Below are 18,882 nucleotides of genomic sequence, written 5' to 3' on the forward strand. Positions count from 1 at the left end.
GCTCAATTATATAGTGCCCCTAGGTTCAACCCAAATATCCTACTCCACCCCCCAAAAAAAGCTGGCTAGAGAGAAAGACATTACAGCCAGAAACATCCTTACGGCTCATCTAAGTATGAATCCACCAAATTAAAGAATTATCTTCAATGTGTACATAATGTCCAAATCCCAAAACTCAGAAGCACATGAATATTAAACAAGAAACTTGCCAAGACTTGGGCTCTCCAAAGTGGAGATAATTAATGCTGTAGAGGTCCATGTCCTCGGTGTGCCATGCGAATGTGGTTTTCCACATGCCAAAATAGAGATAAGGGGTATTCACGCCCTCGATAGAAATACCGCACTCTTCTTCAACCACATCCAGGACTGTATTTAGGCGAGCTATGTTCCATTCATCCACACCCTGGAACAAGGAAAGGGAGAGGAAAGAAAGAGAAACCAAATGTTAACAAATTAAGAACGATAACATTTACTAATCAAATCACCATCTACCAATAATTACACTGTATATTCTAATTCACAAAAAAATAAAATAATCATTTTCAAGAGCAACATGCACAAATAACCATTATAATTAATCCAAAATTACTACCCGCATAATGTGGCTCTATACAACTACTGGCATAAAATTATACCAAGTAACTACATTATTCCAAATGTAAATGAAAGTTAAAGTCCCATTTCCCACTTGCTGCTAGCAAAATAAATAAATAAACAAAACCACACACACAATTTAATTCAAGGCAGATGATCCAATGTGTGATCATCATCTCTGATAAACGTTTTTGTTTTGGGGGGGGTTGGAATTTTGTTTTTGCACATTCATTTAGAGGTCAAATTCAATATCAAACACATCTCAAGAAACCAGCAGCGCCGCACTGGGCGTGGTGGCACACGCTTGTAATCCCTGCACTTGGGAGGCTGGAGACAGGAGGATTGAGCAGGTTCAAAGCCAGCCTGGCTGACTTAAGGGACCCCGTTTCCAAATAAAAAATATAAAGAATAGGTGTCTGGGAGTATAGCCCGGAAGAAAAGGATTTCCAGGAACCCCAGTACCACCAAAAAAAGAAAAAGAAAAAAAGGAACCAGTAGCAAAAAAATCTTCTATCATCCCCTCGTGTGTGTGTGTGTGTGTGTGTGTGTGTGTGTGTGTGTGTGTGTGTGTTTCTGGTGATTGAATCCTGGGGCATTCTACCTCTGAGCTAAATCCTCAACCCTTTTTTTATGTTGAAACAGGGTCTCACTAGGCTGATCAGAGATTTACTATGTTGCTGAAGCTGGTCTTGACCTTGGGATCCTCCTGTCTCAGCATTCCAGGTACTGGGATTATAGGTGTACACCACCATGATTAGCTTCATTCACATCCATTTAAATTGTAACATGTGAGCCAGGCGTGGTGCCACATGTCTGTAATTCCAGTACTTGGAAAGATGAGACATAAGGGTTGTAGGTTCAAGGACAACCTCAGCAAGTAGTGAGACTCATCAATCTAGCAAGACTCTGTTTCAAAATAAAATTAAAATTGGGCTGGGGCTGAAGCACAGAAAGAGAAGAGACATATGTTTTCTCTAATATGCCTAAACTAATAGCCAGGTGTGGTGGCGCATGCTTGTAATCTCCGCAATTGGGAGGCTGAGACAGGAGGATCACACAGGTTTGAAGCCAGCCTCAGCTACTTAGTGAGGCTCTCAGCAACTTAGTGAGACCCTGTTTCCAAATAAAACTATAAAATAGGTCTGGGAGTATAGCCCGGTATTAGAAAAGCCCCTGGGTTCCACCCCCAGTACCACCAAAAATAATAATAATGATAACAATAAAATGCCCAAACTAGAAACACTAGAGGGACTCCAGATAATGGAGGGGAAACCTGAGCAAAGCTGGAAAAGAAGGGGAGGAGAGGAAGAAGACTGAGGTTGATTAATGGAGGAGCGACATTCGAATACGTGTATAAGTATGAATGTAGCATGGTCAACCTGGACACTTATTGTTGGGAGGGGGGAGGGAAAGTGGGGAGGAGGGCACCAAATACTGTGTGAATATATGCCATTGTCAATATGATCCACATTATGATCTGAAGTGTACCAATAAAAATAAAATAAAATAAATTGGGCTGGGCCGTAGCTCAGAGGTAGAATGCCTCTAGCTTCAATTCCCAGTACCACAAAAATAAATAAAAATTGTAGCATGTGATACATCCTTTCCTAAAAATTCCACACTAATTATTTGAAAAACTCTCAGCACTATTCTAAACCACAGATCACTATGCTGGTAGTAATCCTGCAACTAAATACTAACCGCATTTGTTGAGGGAGACATTTAGACACATAAATTCATGCTGAAAAAAATACTATCTAAACTCTGGCAAAACTATTGAACTATTGTAGTTTTGTGTAACTTAACATGGCTGGTGATGGGAGAAAAAAAGAGAGAAGGTCAGAATCACTGGCATGTAAGTTAAAGTGATAGGAACAGATTTTGGTTTTAATAATAAAACTTACCAATCATTAATTCACTGCAGTTCACAACTGCTTAGAAATTACTGCAAACTATATTTTCTCCATATACTTTTTACTAGTCAAAATCTAACTTGAAGTGGGCACATTTCTATACAATCATGGGAAAACTGGAATACCTTCCTATCTATGTCAACCTCCTCATGATGCTAACACAAAGGGTTATTAAATTCTTTCGTGTGTACAGAAAAGGCCTCTCAATAATTATGTCAATTGATCTTACATGTGACCATTTCTTTCATTTTCGTTACACATTAAAAAAAATATCAGGCCAGCTGGGCGTGGTGGCGTACACTTGTAATCCCCGCGCTTGGGAGGCTGAGACAGGAGGATCACACGGGTTCAAAGCCAGCCTCAGCTACTTAGTGAGGCTTTCAGCAACTTAGTGAGACCCTGTTTCCAAATAAAACATAAAAAAGGTCTGGGAGTATAGCTCAAAGGTAGAAAGCCTCTGGGTTCTACCCCCAGTACCACCAAAAAAAAAAAAAAATATATATATATATATATATATATATATATATATATATATATATATATAAAAAATCAGGCTAAAGCTGGGTGTGGTGAAACATGCTTGTAATCCCAATATCTTGGAGGCTGAGATAGGAGAATCACAGGTTTGCAGCCAGCCTTGGCTATGTAGTGAGGCCCTCCCCAACTTAGTGAGACCCTTTTTCAAAATAAAGAATAAAAAAAATAGGGCAGGGGTGTAATTCAGAGATAGAATGCCCCAGGGTACCATCCCTAGTACCAGGAAAAATAAAGTAAGATTATCAGACGATTCTGCTTTCATTTTGGTTTTGAAAGATTCTCTAAGTATTCTCTAATCTTACTTTCTCAACTCCTTTTTTTTCTTTTTTCTTTTTGTACTGGGATAAACCCAGGGGCATTCTACCTCCAAGTTACACTCCCAGCCCACCTTTTACTTTGAAAAAGGGTCTTGCTAAGATGCTGAAGTTGGCCTTGAACCTATGATCCTCCTGTTTCAGCCTCCCAACTACTGGGATTAGAGGCATGTGTCACCATGCCCAACTATCACTACTTTTGAATAACTTGACTACCTGTCCCCAAAGGCCTGCTCCACACCAAGCACAAGGTAGTAATGATTAGAGTAGCTGTCTGAAACTCTATGCTTCCAATTCTGATCCTTTTAAAATGCTATGTATCATCATCTGCTCTCAGCATCAGTTGTCGACAAAGACCCAAGGAGCTAACATTTAGTAGTGGCAAACACATAAAGCAACAACAGTCTTCCCGCTAGGGGGTACATCCAGCCTACACAAACACTCCCAAAGCCTATAATGCAAGCTGTTTCACGTGAGGACTGGTAATAGAACTGAGTGTAAAAGCAGTCTCCAGAAAGTCCTCAGCAACAAACAAGCCCCAAAATGACAAGTCAGATTTTGCCAAGCCGTTCAAAGCTTAAAGCCATCAAGTCTCTGCAGAAAGTCTGCACACTAGCCCAAGCCCCTCTAACAAAGCTTTGCCACTCGATGTTCAGCAGGTGGATGAGTTATTATCCACCACTCCCCTGACCTCCAGTGGGCAGACGTTTCCTCCCCAGTGCCCAGCTCCCCTCACTCTTGTCAGACAGTCAGCATTCTAGCAGGCTCTCTCAGACCACTGCCCTGCACTTACTTTCTGAAATCACTTACCACTGGACCATGATCTGTGCACCTGTGGAACTGAGAACTTTGAATCACTGCATTTTCCTCCTATCAGGAATCAGTTGGCAGGTTTGTTTTTCGTGTGTGTGTGTGTGTGTGTGTGTGTGTGTGTGTGTGTGTGTGTGTGACTCTAGAGATTGAATCCAGGGGCATTCTACCTCTGAGCTACACACCCCCAGTCCTATTTTAATTTGGAAACAGGGTCTCACTAGGTTGATAAGAGTCTCGGTAATTGCTGAGGCTGGTCTTGTACCTGCCATCCCCCTGTCTCAGCCTCCCAAGTATTGGGATTATAAGTGTGCACCACCATGCCAGATGGCAGTCAGATCGCAGTTTAAAAAAACTTCCAAGTCTTCAATACCCACAACTGCAGTGAGGACCTGTTGAGGACCAGGCCACCCTTGACTTCTACTGTGACTGTGCTCAGTCATCAGAAGACTGAAGGACACCCTGGCAGCAGCATGCCACATTAGAAGTCCAGCAAGGCGTGACAAATAGTGCAAGTAACACAATAAACGAATAGTGCAAATATCGCACAAGCGCAAATTTCCCAAAGCATTTCCATTGTGACATAAGTCCTACTGAATACTGTAGTGATACTCTTTGACCTCCTTTTCTCCTCTCTCAGTCACAGTGCTGACAGGCAAAGCTAAAGGTTTTAAAATATCCTACTGCTCAGACCCAAAGGTACAGGAAGCCTATTAACTTTGGTTAACTCCACACTTTCTAAATAGTATTTGACAATGGGTACTTGTTTATATAATACATATACAGCCTGTAAAATGGTACTGCACAAGACAATGTGTCAGAAGAAATATTGTGATTAGCAATTCCCTAAAGGTCTTAACCTAAATGTAGCTCAGTAGTTAAGACAGAAAATAATTCTGGACCACATGAGAAATGGTATTTCAGAGCTGCGGTGTGTGAGGGGGTAGCAGGATATGTTCACATCTATTGTCAAAATACACCTATGTGAGCTGGGTGTGGTGGCACACGATTGTAATCTCAATACTTGGAAGGCTGAGACAGGAGGATCACAGGTTTGCGGCCAGCCTCAGCTACTTAGGCCCTCAGCAACTTACCGAGACCCAGTTTCAAAAATAAAGAATAAGAAAAACAAAGCTTGAGGTATAGCTTCGAGGTAAAATGTCCCCTGAATTCAATACCCAGTACCGGCCGGGCGTGGTGGCGCACGCTTGTAATCCCCGTGCCTGGGAGGCTGAGACAGGAGGATCGCACAGGTTCGAAGCCAGCCTCAGCTACTTAGTGAGGCTCTCAGCAACTTAGTGAGACCCTGTTTCCAAATAAAATATAAAATGGGTCTGGGAGTATAGCCCGGAGGTAGAAAGCCTCTGGGTTCCACCTCCAGTACCACCAAAAAAAAAAAAAAAAAAAAAAACCCCAGTACCGAAAAAAAAAAAAATACACCTATATAATCAGATGTGATGGTGGACACCTGTAATTCCAGTACTTGGGAGGCTAAGAGAGGAGGATTACAGGTTCAAAGACAGTCTCAGCAAGTAGTGAGGCTCTTATCAACCTACTGAAAATCTTTTTCAAAATAAATAAAACAGGGCTGGGGGTATAGCTGAGAGATAGAATGCTCTGGATCCAATCCCCAGTGCCACACATACATACACACACAAAAAAATAAACTATGTAATTTTATTGTGTTACCAAAATATATATATAGTGTGTGTGAATTAAAACACAAAAAAAATTAAAATTAAGAAAAAAATAGATAAGACAAACTTTTGCTTAATAAGTTAAGAGTCATAAATAAAGAAACTGGAAGTGAAGCAGCACTTTAGAGACAACAAAATCATATAGACTGATGGCAAAAATAAAAATGATAAGGAGGCCTGGCGTGGTGGCACACAACTGTAATCCCAGTGCTTGGGAGTCTGAGACAAGGGGATCACAGTTCAAGTCCAGCCTCAGCAACTAAGCGAGGTCCTGTATCAAAACAAAAAGGACTAGAGCTATAGCTAGGAGGTAGAATACCCCTCCCTGGATTCAATCCCCAATTTCATTTAAAAAAAAAAAAAAAAAAGGAATTGTAAACTCAGGTGTCCAAAGACCCACCCAGGTAACATCCATAAGGAAAGCAGCCCGGAATGTCAAAAAGGTGGTGGTAGCCGGGCATGGTGGCACGCAAATTGTAACCCCAGTACTTGGGAGGCTGAGGCAGGAGGATTGCTGGTTTGTCACCAGCCTCAGCTACTCAGTGAGGCACTCCACAACTTAGAAAGATCCTGTTTCAAAGTAAAGAATAAAAAACAGAGCTAGGGTTATATAGCTCACAGGTAGGATGCCCCTGGATTTAATCCCCAGTACCGAAAAAAATAAAATAAAATAAAAAGGAATGAAAGAAGCAGGATTTATAGACAGGCAGTAAATACCAAGTAAATGACTATGATCCTCAGTCAGAGAAAACTACTTTAAAACTAATCATACATTTGCCCAGCCCTACATAGGTACGTCAGGTACTCCGTAAGTGTCCATTAACTGGACTGAGATTATCCAAGAGGCATAAGCCTCACAGGAATTCACTCTATATTATGGTGTATCTTGTCATCACTGTATAGAATTCCAACACATATATAGCCAAAGAGAGCCAGTTAAATAAAAATGGGGAAATGCTAAGCCTATGTAATTGTGAAAACTGTATCACCAACTCCAGGAGAAGCAGGATCCAGCTCTGTCCTGAGAAAAACTGTAAAAGGAGCCCGGGCCAGCCGGGCGTGGTGGCGCACGCTTGTAATCCCCGCGCTCGGGAGGCTGAGACAGGAGGATCGCACAGGTTCGAAGCCAGCCTCAGCTACTGAGTGAGGCTCTCAGCAACTTAGTGAGACCCTGTTTCCAAATAAAATATAAAAAAGGTCTGGGAGTATAGCCCAGAGGTAGAAAGCCTCTGGGTTCCACCCCCAGTACCACCAAAAAAAGAAAAAAGGAGCCTGGGCCTGGGCCCGGGCGAGGTAGCAGAGTGGCAGACAAGAAGGCTGTGCTACTTCTGCCCACTTGCTGGGCACATGTGCCAAATCCATTGGTGACAATCCTGTGACATGCCAAGGGGACCTGATAACACACTCTGCTTGTCCACCAGGTAGAAGCGCTTGAATCACCTGCCCGTACACATGAGAAGGGCCCTGGAGAATGATGAAACACTCGAGTTCTTCTTCTGCTTTACACATTTCAAGGTCTGTGTTCTCATTTTCTTTATACAAAACCCTGGCTGGCCATACAAAAACAACTGATTAGCCGGGCGTGGTGGCGCACGCTTGTAATCCCCGCGCCTGGGAGGCAGAGACAGGAGGATCGCGCAGGTTCGAAGCCAGCCGCGCGCGCTGGCTTAGGAGACCCTGTTTCCAAACAAAAATGTAAAAGTAGGTCTGGGAGTGTAGCCCGGAGGTAGAAGGGCTTCCAGGAACCCCAGTACCACCAAAAAAAAAAAAAAAAAAAAAACAACTGATTAAACTGACACAATTCTTACTAACCAGATCTGTATAGTAGCAGAATTATCAACAATGGATTTGGCACATGTGCCCAGCAAGAGTCTATAAGGCCCTTGGCCCCCCACACTCAACTGAAACCCTATCCTGTAACTCCCACTCACGGCTTTCCGCCTTCACTGCCATCACTGCAAACTCCATCCTTCCCAGCAGCAACATCTAAACCACTTTCTCTTCCTTCCCATTCCTGCCTTCATCCTCAGCACCTAACATTATCCTTCTGTGGCTGATTTCCAAACAAAGCCAAAACCCTTCCTCTCTCCTCAGTTTCAATGTCTACACACACTACTCCACAATGGACTTAATAATGATCAACAAACTTTCTGAAAATCAAGAATTCACAGAGGAAGATATTACTTCATTAGAAAATCCAATAATTAAAGAAGATCTACCACCTAGATGCTGCAAAACTCAGAAAATACTGAAAGAACGTGCTTAAGATTCTAAAGTGTCAGCTGTAGTAGCACACACCTGTAACCAACGCTTGGGAGGCTAAGACAGAAGGATTGTAGGTTCAAGGCCAACTTCAGAAACTTAGCAAGATTCACAGAAACTTAATGATATCCTGTTTTAAAATAAAAAACAAAAAGGGCTGGGGGTGTAGCTCAGAGGTAGACTGCCCATGGATTCAATCCTCAGTATCGAACAAAAAGGATGCCTTATGAATTATGATGAAGAGAACATTACTAGAAAATAAGTGAGTATTCCAAGATCTTGAGATCTATCTATACACAGTTATCTGGTCAAGTCACTCATCATTGTATCAGACATATTTTTCTAATGTTTGTTATTATAAAACACTTCATGGTTAAACAATCTGTATCACCATTTTCTCTCGTGACATATACAAGTCACTTTGCATTTAATTGAACTGAATTAATATACACTGGTAAATAATACTGGAATTGGTAGCTGGGTATGGTTGCACACACTTGTAATCCCCACGCTTGGGAGGCTGAGACAGGAGGATCGCACAGGTCTGAAGCCAGCCTCACTATTTAGTGAGGCTCTCAGCAACCTAGTGAGACCCTGTTTCCAAATAAAATATAAAATAAGTCTGAGAGTATAGCCCGGAGGTAGAAAGCCTCTGAGTTCCACCCCCACTACATAATAATAATAATAACAATAATAATAATAATAACAACAATAATACTGGAATTGGTAAATACACTGGGAAAATAACATTGGTATAAACACTGACCCATATTTCTGATCCTTTCTAAAACAGATTCTAGAAGCTGGGAATGATAGCGCACACTTGCAATCCTAGTACATGGGAGGCTGAGACAGGAAGACCACAGGTTTGAAACCAGCCTTAGCAATTTAGTGAGGCTCTTAACAATCTAGTGAAGACCCTGTTTCCAAATAAAAAATAAAATTGGGCAGGGGGTATAGCTCAGAAGTAGAGTGCCAATTCACTCCTCAGTATCAAAAAATAAAACTGATTCTAACTTGTGTGAGTGTTAGTTGTAGATCAATAGTTCTACAACAGTTATTTTAATCTGACCACTCTATTTACAAATCGCCATCAAAACATTTACTTTTATATGGTTGCTGAGAGCCTTGCTACATTGCTGAGGCTCTCCTTGAACCTGCAATCCTTAAGTCTCAGCCTCCCAGTACTGGGATTAGAAGCACACACCACTCAAGACCAGCTTTAAAACACTTGTTTTCAGCCGGGCGTGGTGGTGCACGCTTGTAATCTCAGCATTTGGGAGGCGAGACCAGATGATGGTGGTTCGAGGACAGCCTCAGCTACTTAGTGAGGCCCTCGGCAACTCAGTGAGACCCGGTTTCAAAATAAAGAATAAAATATAGGGCAGGGGGTGTAACTCAGAGGTCAAATGCCCTGGGTTCAATCCCCAAACTCTCAAAAAAAAAAAAACCACTTGTTTTCATATCTTAAAAAAAAATCATAATAAACAAAGCACATGGTACCTCATAAATATGTACAATTTTATGTGTTAATTTAAAAAAAAAGTTTAAAGCATCATAATCATAATAAAGATGAAATCTAGATTATCATCTGCTTGTAAATATGAAAAAGGATGAGATCTAACAGGAGCTGACCTGCAAATACACAGGCCTTATCAAAGTCCTTCAGTTAACCCACGGGCAAGGCCAGGCCAAGCAAAAGCTCCTTCTGAACAAAGAAATTCTCCAGATACTAATCCAAGACAGGCAGGGCTGCAGAGCACACAGCATGGGCAAAGTCTAACCTTCCTTCCTGGTGACTGTTTTAAAAAGTACAGCCAGCTCCAGGAATGTAGCTCACACCTGTAATCACAGTACTTGGGAGAATGAAACAGGAGGATCACAGGTTCGAGGGCAGCTTAAGCAACAAAGCCAGACTCTCAGCAACCTAGTGAGACCCTGTTTGAAGAACAAAAAATAAAAAACAAGCAGGGTAAAGCCAGGCATGGTGACGCACACTTATAATCCCTGCGCTTGGGAGGCTGAGACAGGACGATCGCACAGGTTCAAAGCCAGCCACAGCTACTTAGTGAGGCTCTCAGGAACATAGACCCTGTTTCCAAATAAAATATAAAATAGGTCTGGGAGTATATCCCAGAGGTAGAAAGCCTCTGGGTTCCACCCCCAGTGCCACCAAAAAAAAAAAAGTAGGGTTTATACCTCAGAGATAGAATGCCCCTGAGTTAAATCCCCAGTACCACAGAAAAAGGAAAAAAAAAAGTTTAACAAGAATGGGAAAACAGGTCTCCTGGCTTTGCCAGTAACTAGGGTAATCTAACACAAGCTGTAGCATTTCAGTTTACGGTTCATCTATGCATGTGATCTGATATCCTTCTCTAAAATTTTTAATTAATGTTAGGATCAGATTCCTGGGATTCGCTCTAACTCTGCTCCTGGGACCCCGGAAGCCCACTAACAACAGAGCTTGTTTGGTGGTACACAGTCTAGGTATCTGATACTCCCAAGATTCCTTCCACCAAAATCATCACTTATTTTATGATCACCAGCCAAATGCGGCACTTAAACTGATTTTCGCCTCCTAGTTTCACGTTCTTTTCCCTTTAGAAATTCTCTCTGCTGTTTCTCTAACACCCTCAGAAACCCACCGCTCCAGGTGCACCGTACACACTGCCCATCCAGAGCACACAGACACCAGGGCCCTCGGCCCTCGTGTTACACACCATGTCTGATGTGTACCCGGCCCTTGAGGACTGGGCCAGACTGGGAATCTTGGACTCTTTAGACTCATATTGTGCATATAGTCGTACCGCCCATGGTACCCTGTCCACACTGTATATGCTACTTAGGGAACCCATCTGTGACTCCCCAGCTAACCAGCAAGCACTTTGCACTGGCAAAAGCCTGCTATTCCTACACTGCCCATATCTCTCACTGACCACTCAGATGTCCTGGCTTACTAATTTAGCACTTTAACATCTGAGTATACTTCAGTCGTCAAACTTAATAGCTGATAGTAAAAAGAGTCAAAATAAATAGGATCAAGTCTACTCATATTCTATCCAGCCCAATTTTCTTTTCTATCATTTTAATATAAGATCAGACAGTCACTGCCTGGACACGCCCAGCTCCTTACCTTGAGTGGCAGCCCAGTGTGCTCTGGGGTATATATTCCTTAGGATGTTCTTCCACAGACAGGCTGGTGCTCCACTTAATCCTCTCCTGTGCCACCAATCCAAGGGCACAGCCTCATAACTTGAGCTTTAACTCCTCTTCCCTCAACAATCCCATAGTATCCTGGCCCTGCTGCCCTAGCAGTACCCTCCTGAAATGGCTTCCAGAACTGATGGAAGATTCTGAATGCAATTTAAATTAGTACTACGTTACTGCCTAACATAAGTTGGAATCATGCAGACTAAGACTTCATTCATAACATGCTAGCAGATAATGACTGTTGATTAACCAAAAGATTCACCTCAGAGATCTAAAGCCTGAAAGTCATAATCCCATAGGCCAAGAGCTATCTGTGCACCAAAACATGACTGGGATGATAACATGTTTGACTTGAATGTGAAATTTAGATACTGTCCTGCCTTCAAGTTTTTTATTTCAGAATAAATGCTACCTTAATATGATAAACATATAAAATAAAAAGAACCTGTCCTGGAGATTCTAACAGTTGTACTGCACAACAGTTGTACGTTAACTGTATTTAGAAACACACAGCCTTAGATCAATTTGTTGTACAAGACCACCATCTGGTGGACAAAGGTATTTAAGCAATCCCACTGCAGGAAGAGGAAAAAAAAGTCATCTATGGCTAAATGCCATTAAATCTAAAATCTTTGAATGAAAAGATTCCCATGCCTCATCCAACAGGTTTTTTATGAAGCGGCTCTTGATCTGACAAACTTTTAATGCAAAATAAACCTGGAACTCAAAAAAATTCACTATCAAACAATTCAATTCACAAGTGTATATGTGTGTATGTGTATATGCGCACGCATGCTACAGACCAAACCCAGAGGCATTCTACCCCCAAGCTAAACTGTCAGCCCTTTTCATTTCTTATTTTAATTTTGAAACAGGATCTCACTTAGTTGCTGAGACTAACTTGGAATCTGTGCCCTCCTGTCTCAGCCTCCTATGTACTAGGACAGTAAGCATGCACCACTACACCTGGCTCCGTTCATCTTTTTAAAGAAAAGCTGCTTATCACAAAACAAACACTTTTCAGCTGGGAAGAACCTCAGAGGTAGTCTCCTTCTTCCCTTTAGAGATGAAGATCTGAAGCAAAGACAAAGTTGTTCTGACACTGACTATGTAAGTGAAAGGGTGAAATATTCTGTGCTATTTAACACAGCTTGCTATCTCAAGAGGCCAGAGAAAAGACAGACAGGTATCAGCGGGTGCCCATGGCCAGCTGCCATTCTCTCAGGTCAGCAGAGATTTGGCTACCCTACTATGGACGTGTGCTACCCTGCACTTATGACACAAACCAGCAACAGTCTCACACACCCTCCACCACCCACTTGTACCCCTCTTCTTGGCAAATATATGTTTTCCTCTACCCATAAAAGCCATCCTGTCACCAATAAATATAATAAAAAAAGTTCAACATTGCATCATCCTATTGAAGTTCTTAAAAATGTAAAGTTGTGACTATTCTTATTCAACTTTTATCTTGAAAAAAGCCATCTTTTATAAAAAATATTCACGTTGCTATATAATGTTGTGTGTGTGTGCGCACGTGCACACACACATGCATGTTAATTACTGGAGATTGAACCCATGGCGTCCTACCACCAAGCTACAACCCCAGCCCTATTTTTTATTCTTTATTTTGAAACAGGGTCTCACTAAGTTGCAGAGGCCTCACTACGAACCTCAGGCTGGCCATGAATCTGAGATCCTCCTGTCTAAGCCTCCTAAGTACTGGGATTACAAATGTGCACCACCCACGCTCAGCTCTATATAATAAATTTTTAATTAAGTAAATATTTTAAATATTTGTTCTTTTAATTCTAATACAGTAAATAAGAGTAGATATAATCTACATAAACTGTTGCTCTTTGAGGACCACAATATTTATTAAGAGGATGATGAGGTTCTGAGACTAAAAGTTTCAAACTACTGTCTCCCCATACCAGCACTCAGAAAAACACAAGAAAAGATCACCTGAACCCCCTCTTCATCCTCCTTGTTCATTCCAAGCTTCATGCTGTACCAGTTCATGAAGCTGTCCATTATCAGATTACCCTTTTTGTGTGTGGTACTCATAGTGGAACCCAGGGGTCTTCTAAATTTGAACTATACCCCCGGCCCTATTTTTATTTTTTATGTAGAAACAGTCTCACTAAGCTGCTACAGGTGACTTCAAACCTGTGATCTTCCTGTCTCAGCCTCCCAAGTACTGGAATTATAGGCATGTGCCACCACTCTAGGCTTCAGATCATACTTTCTAATGCATGGTTTTGATTCTACCATACCCCTACTATAATAATATATGAAAGAGTTCTTCAAGACCTATGGAAAACAACCAAAAACATTCAGGGAACTCCACAGTATAGCCCCAGGGTATTTCTCCAATGCCAGGCACTCATACATTCTATAATTATTTACATGTATAAAACAGACAATGTTAGGGACTAGGGATTAAGAGTATGTGAGAAATGATGCCTGACATCACTGCATTCAGAACTTACTGCAGATGAAATAGTCACATAGATATATGCAGGCTTATTTCACTTTCTGTCATTTTCCAAATACTTTATGTAATAATAAAAAATGTTCAACCCCAAATTCACTGCCCAGTCAAAAACTCTCCATAATGATATACATCAACAAAATTACTTCAGTTGTAAACAACTCTCAGTGACGGAAAAGAGACTACAATTAGTTTATATCTAAGATCTGTTTTCCTAAAAGGACTATGCCCCCGCCTATATTAAATGTATTGAGCAAGCTGAGCGTGGTGGTGCGTGCCTGTAATCCTAGTACTTGGAAGGCTGAGACAGGAGGATAACAAGTTAGAGGTCAGCCTCAGCAAATAGTGAAACTCTAATCAACCTTGCAAGATCCTATTTGAAAATAAAATTTAACCCAGGCATAGTGACACATGCTTGTAACCCTAGTATTTGGGAGGCTGAGGTAGGGGATTGTAGGTTCAAGAACAGCCTCAGCTACTTAAGCCCTCTATAACTTAGTGAGACCCTGTTTCAAAATAAAAAATAAAAGTAGAGCTGAGGTAGCCGGGCGTGGTGGCGCACGCTTGTAATCCCCGCGCTTGGGAGGCAGAGACAGGAGGATCGCGCAGGTTCGAAGCCAGCCTCGCTGGCTTAAGAGACCCTGTTTCCAAATAAAAAACATAAAAATAGGTCTGGGAGTGTAGCATGGAGGTAGAAGGGTTCCATCCCTACTACCACCAAAAAAAAAAAAAAAGAGCTGGGGTATAGTATAGCAAGGAGGTAGAATGCCTCTAGGTTCAATCACGACCACAAAATAAATAAACAAAGTTATTGGTGAAGTATCTCCTAACAGCGTGGAAAGCCAGAGAGGAAAGTGAGCATTGGAGCCTTGACACGGTAGGAAACGATGGTCCAGACTGAAGGCGAGAAGAACACAGGGCATGACCTTAACAGGTCCCAATATTTCCAACATGACAGTGTTGTTCTTGGAAAGGTTCCATATGTTACTTTAGTCAACATGACATTTGGATAAACTAGAGAATTCCTTGTGCCATGGCCACCCCCGGCACAGGAGACCACTGAGTACCTGGCTGGTACAGGAAAGGGCGGTGGACACCTTCCAAGGTTTGGAGCAACAGCAATGGAGAAGGAGCATGATTCAGTGAAGGAGCCAAGTCTCAAAGCAAGGGCAAAATGATCTGTCAGGTCCAACAAGAGTGAGAGATGGCAGCAGCTGAAGGTAATGGTGAGGCAGCTGCCCTCTCAGCAAGGAGCGGCATCTTCCTCCAGTGAACTGCAGGACCACATGAGACACACTTACACACAAAGGAAACCGCACTCCTGATGAAATGCCATCTCCTATTTTTATTTAAGAAAAGTATCTGGATATTTCGTATCCAGAGATGGCTTACACTGTTCTGTGGGAACTCTGACACTGAAGATTAGAGAAGCTTGTTGAGCCACTGAGGTCTGCATTGCCTGTTATATGAGGCACTAAAGAAGAAGATAAGAATTAGGGGAGAAGTTACCTGCCACCATGCAGAAAATAATGCAGAGAAGACTTCTGAACACAGGAAACATCCTTAGAGATCCTTCTAGTGTTATCGATTATGAACATAAAACACTTCTTCAGCAAAGCATATGAAACTTCCCTGTTAAACCTTGATTTCATGAATCATTATTATCATTAGGAGAATCACCGTTATGCTATGCAATAGATATTGCCAGAAATGACAGATACTGCTAAAAAATGCAGGCCAAAAGAGTAGAGAAGAAAAGCCTAAATGACTTGCTTTGTCATTACACTAATGGAGGCTCCCACATAGAACACATAGAACAAAGAGATGGAGCTCTGACTTCAAAGGTCAATGAATTCTTTTCTACAATATCTGCTGACTTCCCCTTCCCCACTCCCTGCTCCAGGTCTCTCTCACCCTCCTCAAATCTTTGCTCTGCCAATTTCAGCTTAACACTGAGACTTCCAGGTGTGGTCCTGTCCACAAATTTACCCAGCTCCTACTTGACCTTCTCTCGGCTTAGACTTAGCCTTCTAGGCAAAGGTCAAATGTCCTTTTTCATACAGAATGTCTTCCTTCAATTCAAGCCTCCTTTAAGTGCCTCTCCTTCAGGCTTCACAGAACTCCATATTTGCCTTTACGGGCAAGTCGATACACCCACTGTCTTTCCTGTCCCTCTAAGACTCTGAACTACTTTGGAACCAGGATTTATATCCATCTTCATACACTAAACAACTATCTCTCACCTCTCCACACCCTCTCCAAGAATTGCTACCCCCACCAAAAAAAAAAAAAAAGGTAACCATTCTGAGGATTAAAGGAAACAGCCTTAACTAGAAATTAGGGGAAATGATCTACATTTTAATGACTATACTTTCATTTAAAATAATGACAATGGACCAGTTCTTAGCACAATGTAAATACTGAACAGAAGAATTAAACAACATAAAGTAGTCAACAGCAAAACAAAACATGGGCTTGCTTGTGCACACTGACTACAATGATTTCAAATACTCCAGACAGTTATTGTCCCACTCACTCTTCATCATTGTCTTTAACGCATCCTTTCTCTTGTTCTCCATCTACTGAAGAGGGCAAACACAAGCTATTCTTTATGTGTTTGCATCCAGGAGTCTTGAGTGTGATTGGTTTTGTTTACCAGCAGTAGTTTACAACATTTCTCTCACCACTTTCTTCATGTACACTGAAAATGTCAGCCCAGCTTAGGAGCTGCTAAATGCTCCCTCAGAGACTATAGAAATTCCATAAAATACTATGCCTTCTAGGACCTACCACAATGACAGATCCCTAGCTCTAAAATCTGTAAGTTATGAGGATGTTTTAAAACGGCGTGTTTACAAACCATTGGATTTTGTTCATTGGATTTTAATAACTAAAGTTACTCAAATCTGAAGTCTAAAGTCAATGTTCCCTTGAAGCAGTGCCAATGAGTAACTGGTTTTCAAACGCAAGCAGTAGATTGATAAGCAGAGCAAGCCGAAGTCCACCAACCTCATACAGTCAATGATTATGCAATTTTACTATCAAATGCAGAGGGCTAGCATGGGGCCTTTTGATGTAAACTGTCTGGAATGCCCCAAATATGTTGCTTTTAACTCTTAATTATATATGAAAAAAAGAAAGGAATAAAGAGGTCAATGATCCCAAGAGTAAGTTAAAAAAAAAAAAAAAAAGACACTGCCAGACATGGTGACGCATGCTTGTAATCCCAGCATTCTGGAGGCTGAGACTGGAGGATCGCAGTTCGCAGACAGCCTCAGCCACTATGGCCTGTATATCAGACCCTGTTTCAAAATAAAGAATAAAAAATAGTGCAGGGGGTGTAGCTCGGGGGTCAAATGCCTCTGGGTTTCATCCTCAGACACACACACACACACACACACACACACACACACACACAAAAGACACTGAGTAGTATGTTTTATTCTATTTTAGAGCAGTCAGATATACAACATCTCGGTCCAAGATATGTCTGTGCGTGTGTGTATGCACACACGCACAAAGAGAGAAAAAGGGGAGGAGAGAAGGGAAGGGAGAGGGAACAGGGAAGGAGGGAAAAGAAGAGAGAAAGAGGAGAAGGAGAGGGAGAAGAGGAAAAGAGACAGAAGGAGAAAGCAGGTCAATGACAAGATACACCCTTCTAGGACACACTCTCCTCCAGCAGGGCCCACCTCCTACAGTTTCCAACACCTCCAATAGTATATTCGATTATGACCCCATCAGTGAATTAGTCCATTAGGTCAGAGCCCTCACGATCAATCACTCTCTTAAAACTCCACCTCTGAAAACTGCTTCACTGGGGACCAAGCCTTCAACATATGAGCCTTTAAAAGACATTCCAAAGCCAGGCCTGGTGGCATACGCTTCATGGTGGTGCACGATTGTGATCCCCGCGCATGGGAGGCTGAGACAGGAGGATTGCACAGGTTCGAAGCTAGCCTCAGCTACTTAGTGAAGCTCTCAGCAACTTAGTGAGACCCTGTTTCCAAATAAAATATAAAATGGGTCTGGGAGTATACCCCAGAGTTAGAAAGCCTCTGGGTTTCACCTCCAGTACCACCAAAACACACACACACACACACACACACACACACACACACACACACACAAATCCAAAGTATAGTAAATCTTTTTTTTTGGAGGGGGGCAGGTCTGGTGATGAAACCCAGGGGCATTCGATCTCTGAGCTACACCCCCTGCCCTATTTTTTATTCCTTATAATGAAACAGGGTCTCACTAACTTACAGAGGTCCTCACTAAGTAGCTGAGGCTGTCCACGAACCATGATCTTCCAGTCTCAGCCTCCCGAATGCTGGGATTACAAGCATGCGCAACCACACCCGGCTAAGTATAGCAATATTTTGTGTGCTTTTTAGCCTATTTTACTTTCAAAGTAATAAAGGTTTTAAATTAATATAATAATCAAGTGGTTATGCGTGCCTATAATCCCAATACTGGAGAAGCTGAGACAAGAGGATAACAAATTCAAAGCTAGTCTCAGCAAATTAGCAAGACCCTGTTTCAAAACAAAAAAGGGTGGGGTATGGCTCAGAGGTAGAACACCTCAGGGTTCAACGCACAGTACGGAAAAGAAATAATTAAAAATAATATAATAATGGGAGAAAACAAGGATGCTAAATATACTGAGCAAAATGGAACTGTTGGGGAACAAAATATTCACCTAAGTATCACCTGTAGATCAGTTACTAGCTGAAGGGGGAATCCCTGAGAACACTCATTATCAGGGGAAGATAAGGGGTTGTAGATTACACTGAAAAATATAAATATGGCCTGTATATCAGGAGTATATATTAGAGTATGTTGAACTGCCTTGTAATTAAAAGACATATGCTGATATACGTAAGAGTGAGCTGCCATGATACCTGCAACTAACTTTCAAATTCTATTGCAAAGAGAAAAACAGAGACAGAAATTGAGACAAAGAAAGACAGAGAAAGCTGTGCACGCTTATAATCCCAGCATTTGGGAGGCTGAGACAGGAGGATCGAAGTCCACAGACAGCCTCAGCTATT

General features: G+C 41.8%; 1 protein-coding gene across 2 annotated transcripts in view; it reads right to left on the minus strand.

Moving 5' to 3' along the window:
- KDM4C (lysine demethylase 4C) overlaps nucleotides 1–18,882 on the minus strand; it is a gene marked incomplete at both ends in the record, with an annotated part of 355,445 nt that overhangs the window by 312,389 nt on the left and 24,174 nt on the right. For both annotated transcript variants that reach the window (XM_080708835.1, XM_080708836.1), the window contains one exon: nucleotides 210–403. In XM_080708835.1, the coding sequence (XP_080564961.1) occupies nucleotides 210–403 (194 nt within the window). The remainder of the gene's footprint in view (nucleotides 1–209; nucleotides 404–18,882) is intronic.

This window comes from Muscardinus avellanarius, assembly GCF_963383645.1.
Source record: "Muscardinus avellanarius genome assembly, chromosome: 13".
NCBI lineage: Eukaryota > Metazoa > Chordata > Mammalia > Rodentia > Gliridae > Muscardinus > Muscardinus avellanarius.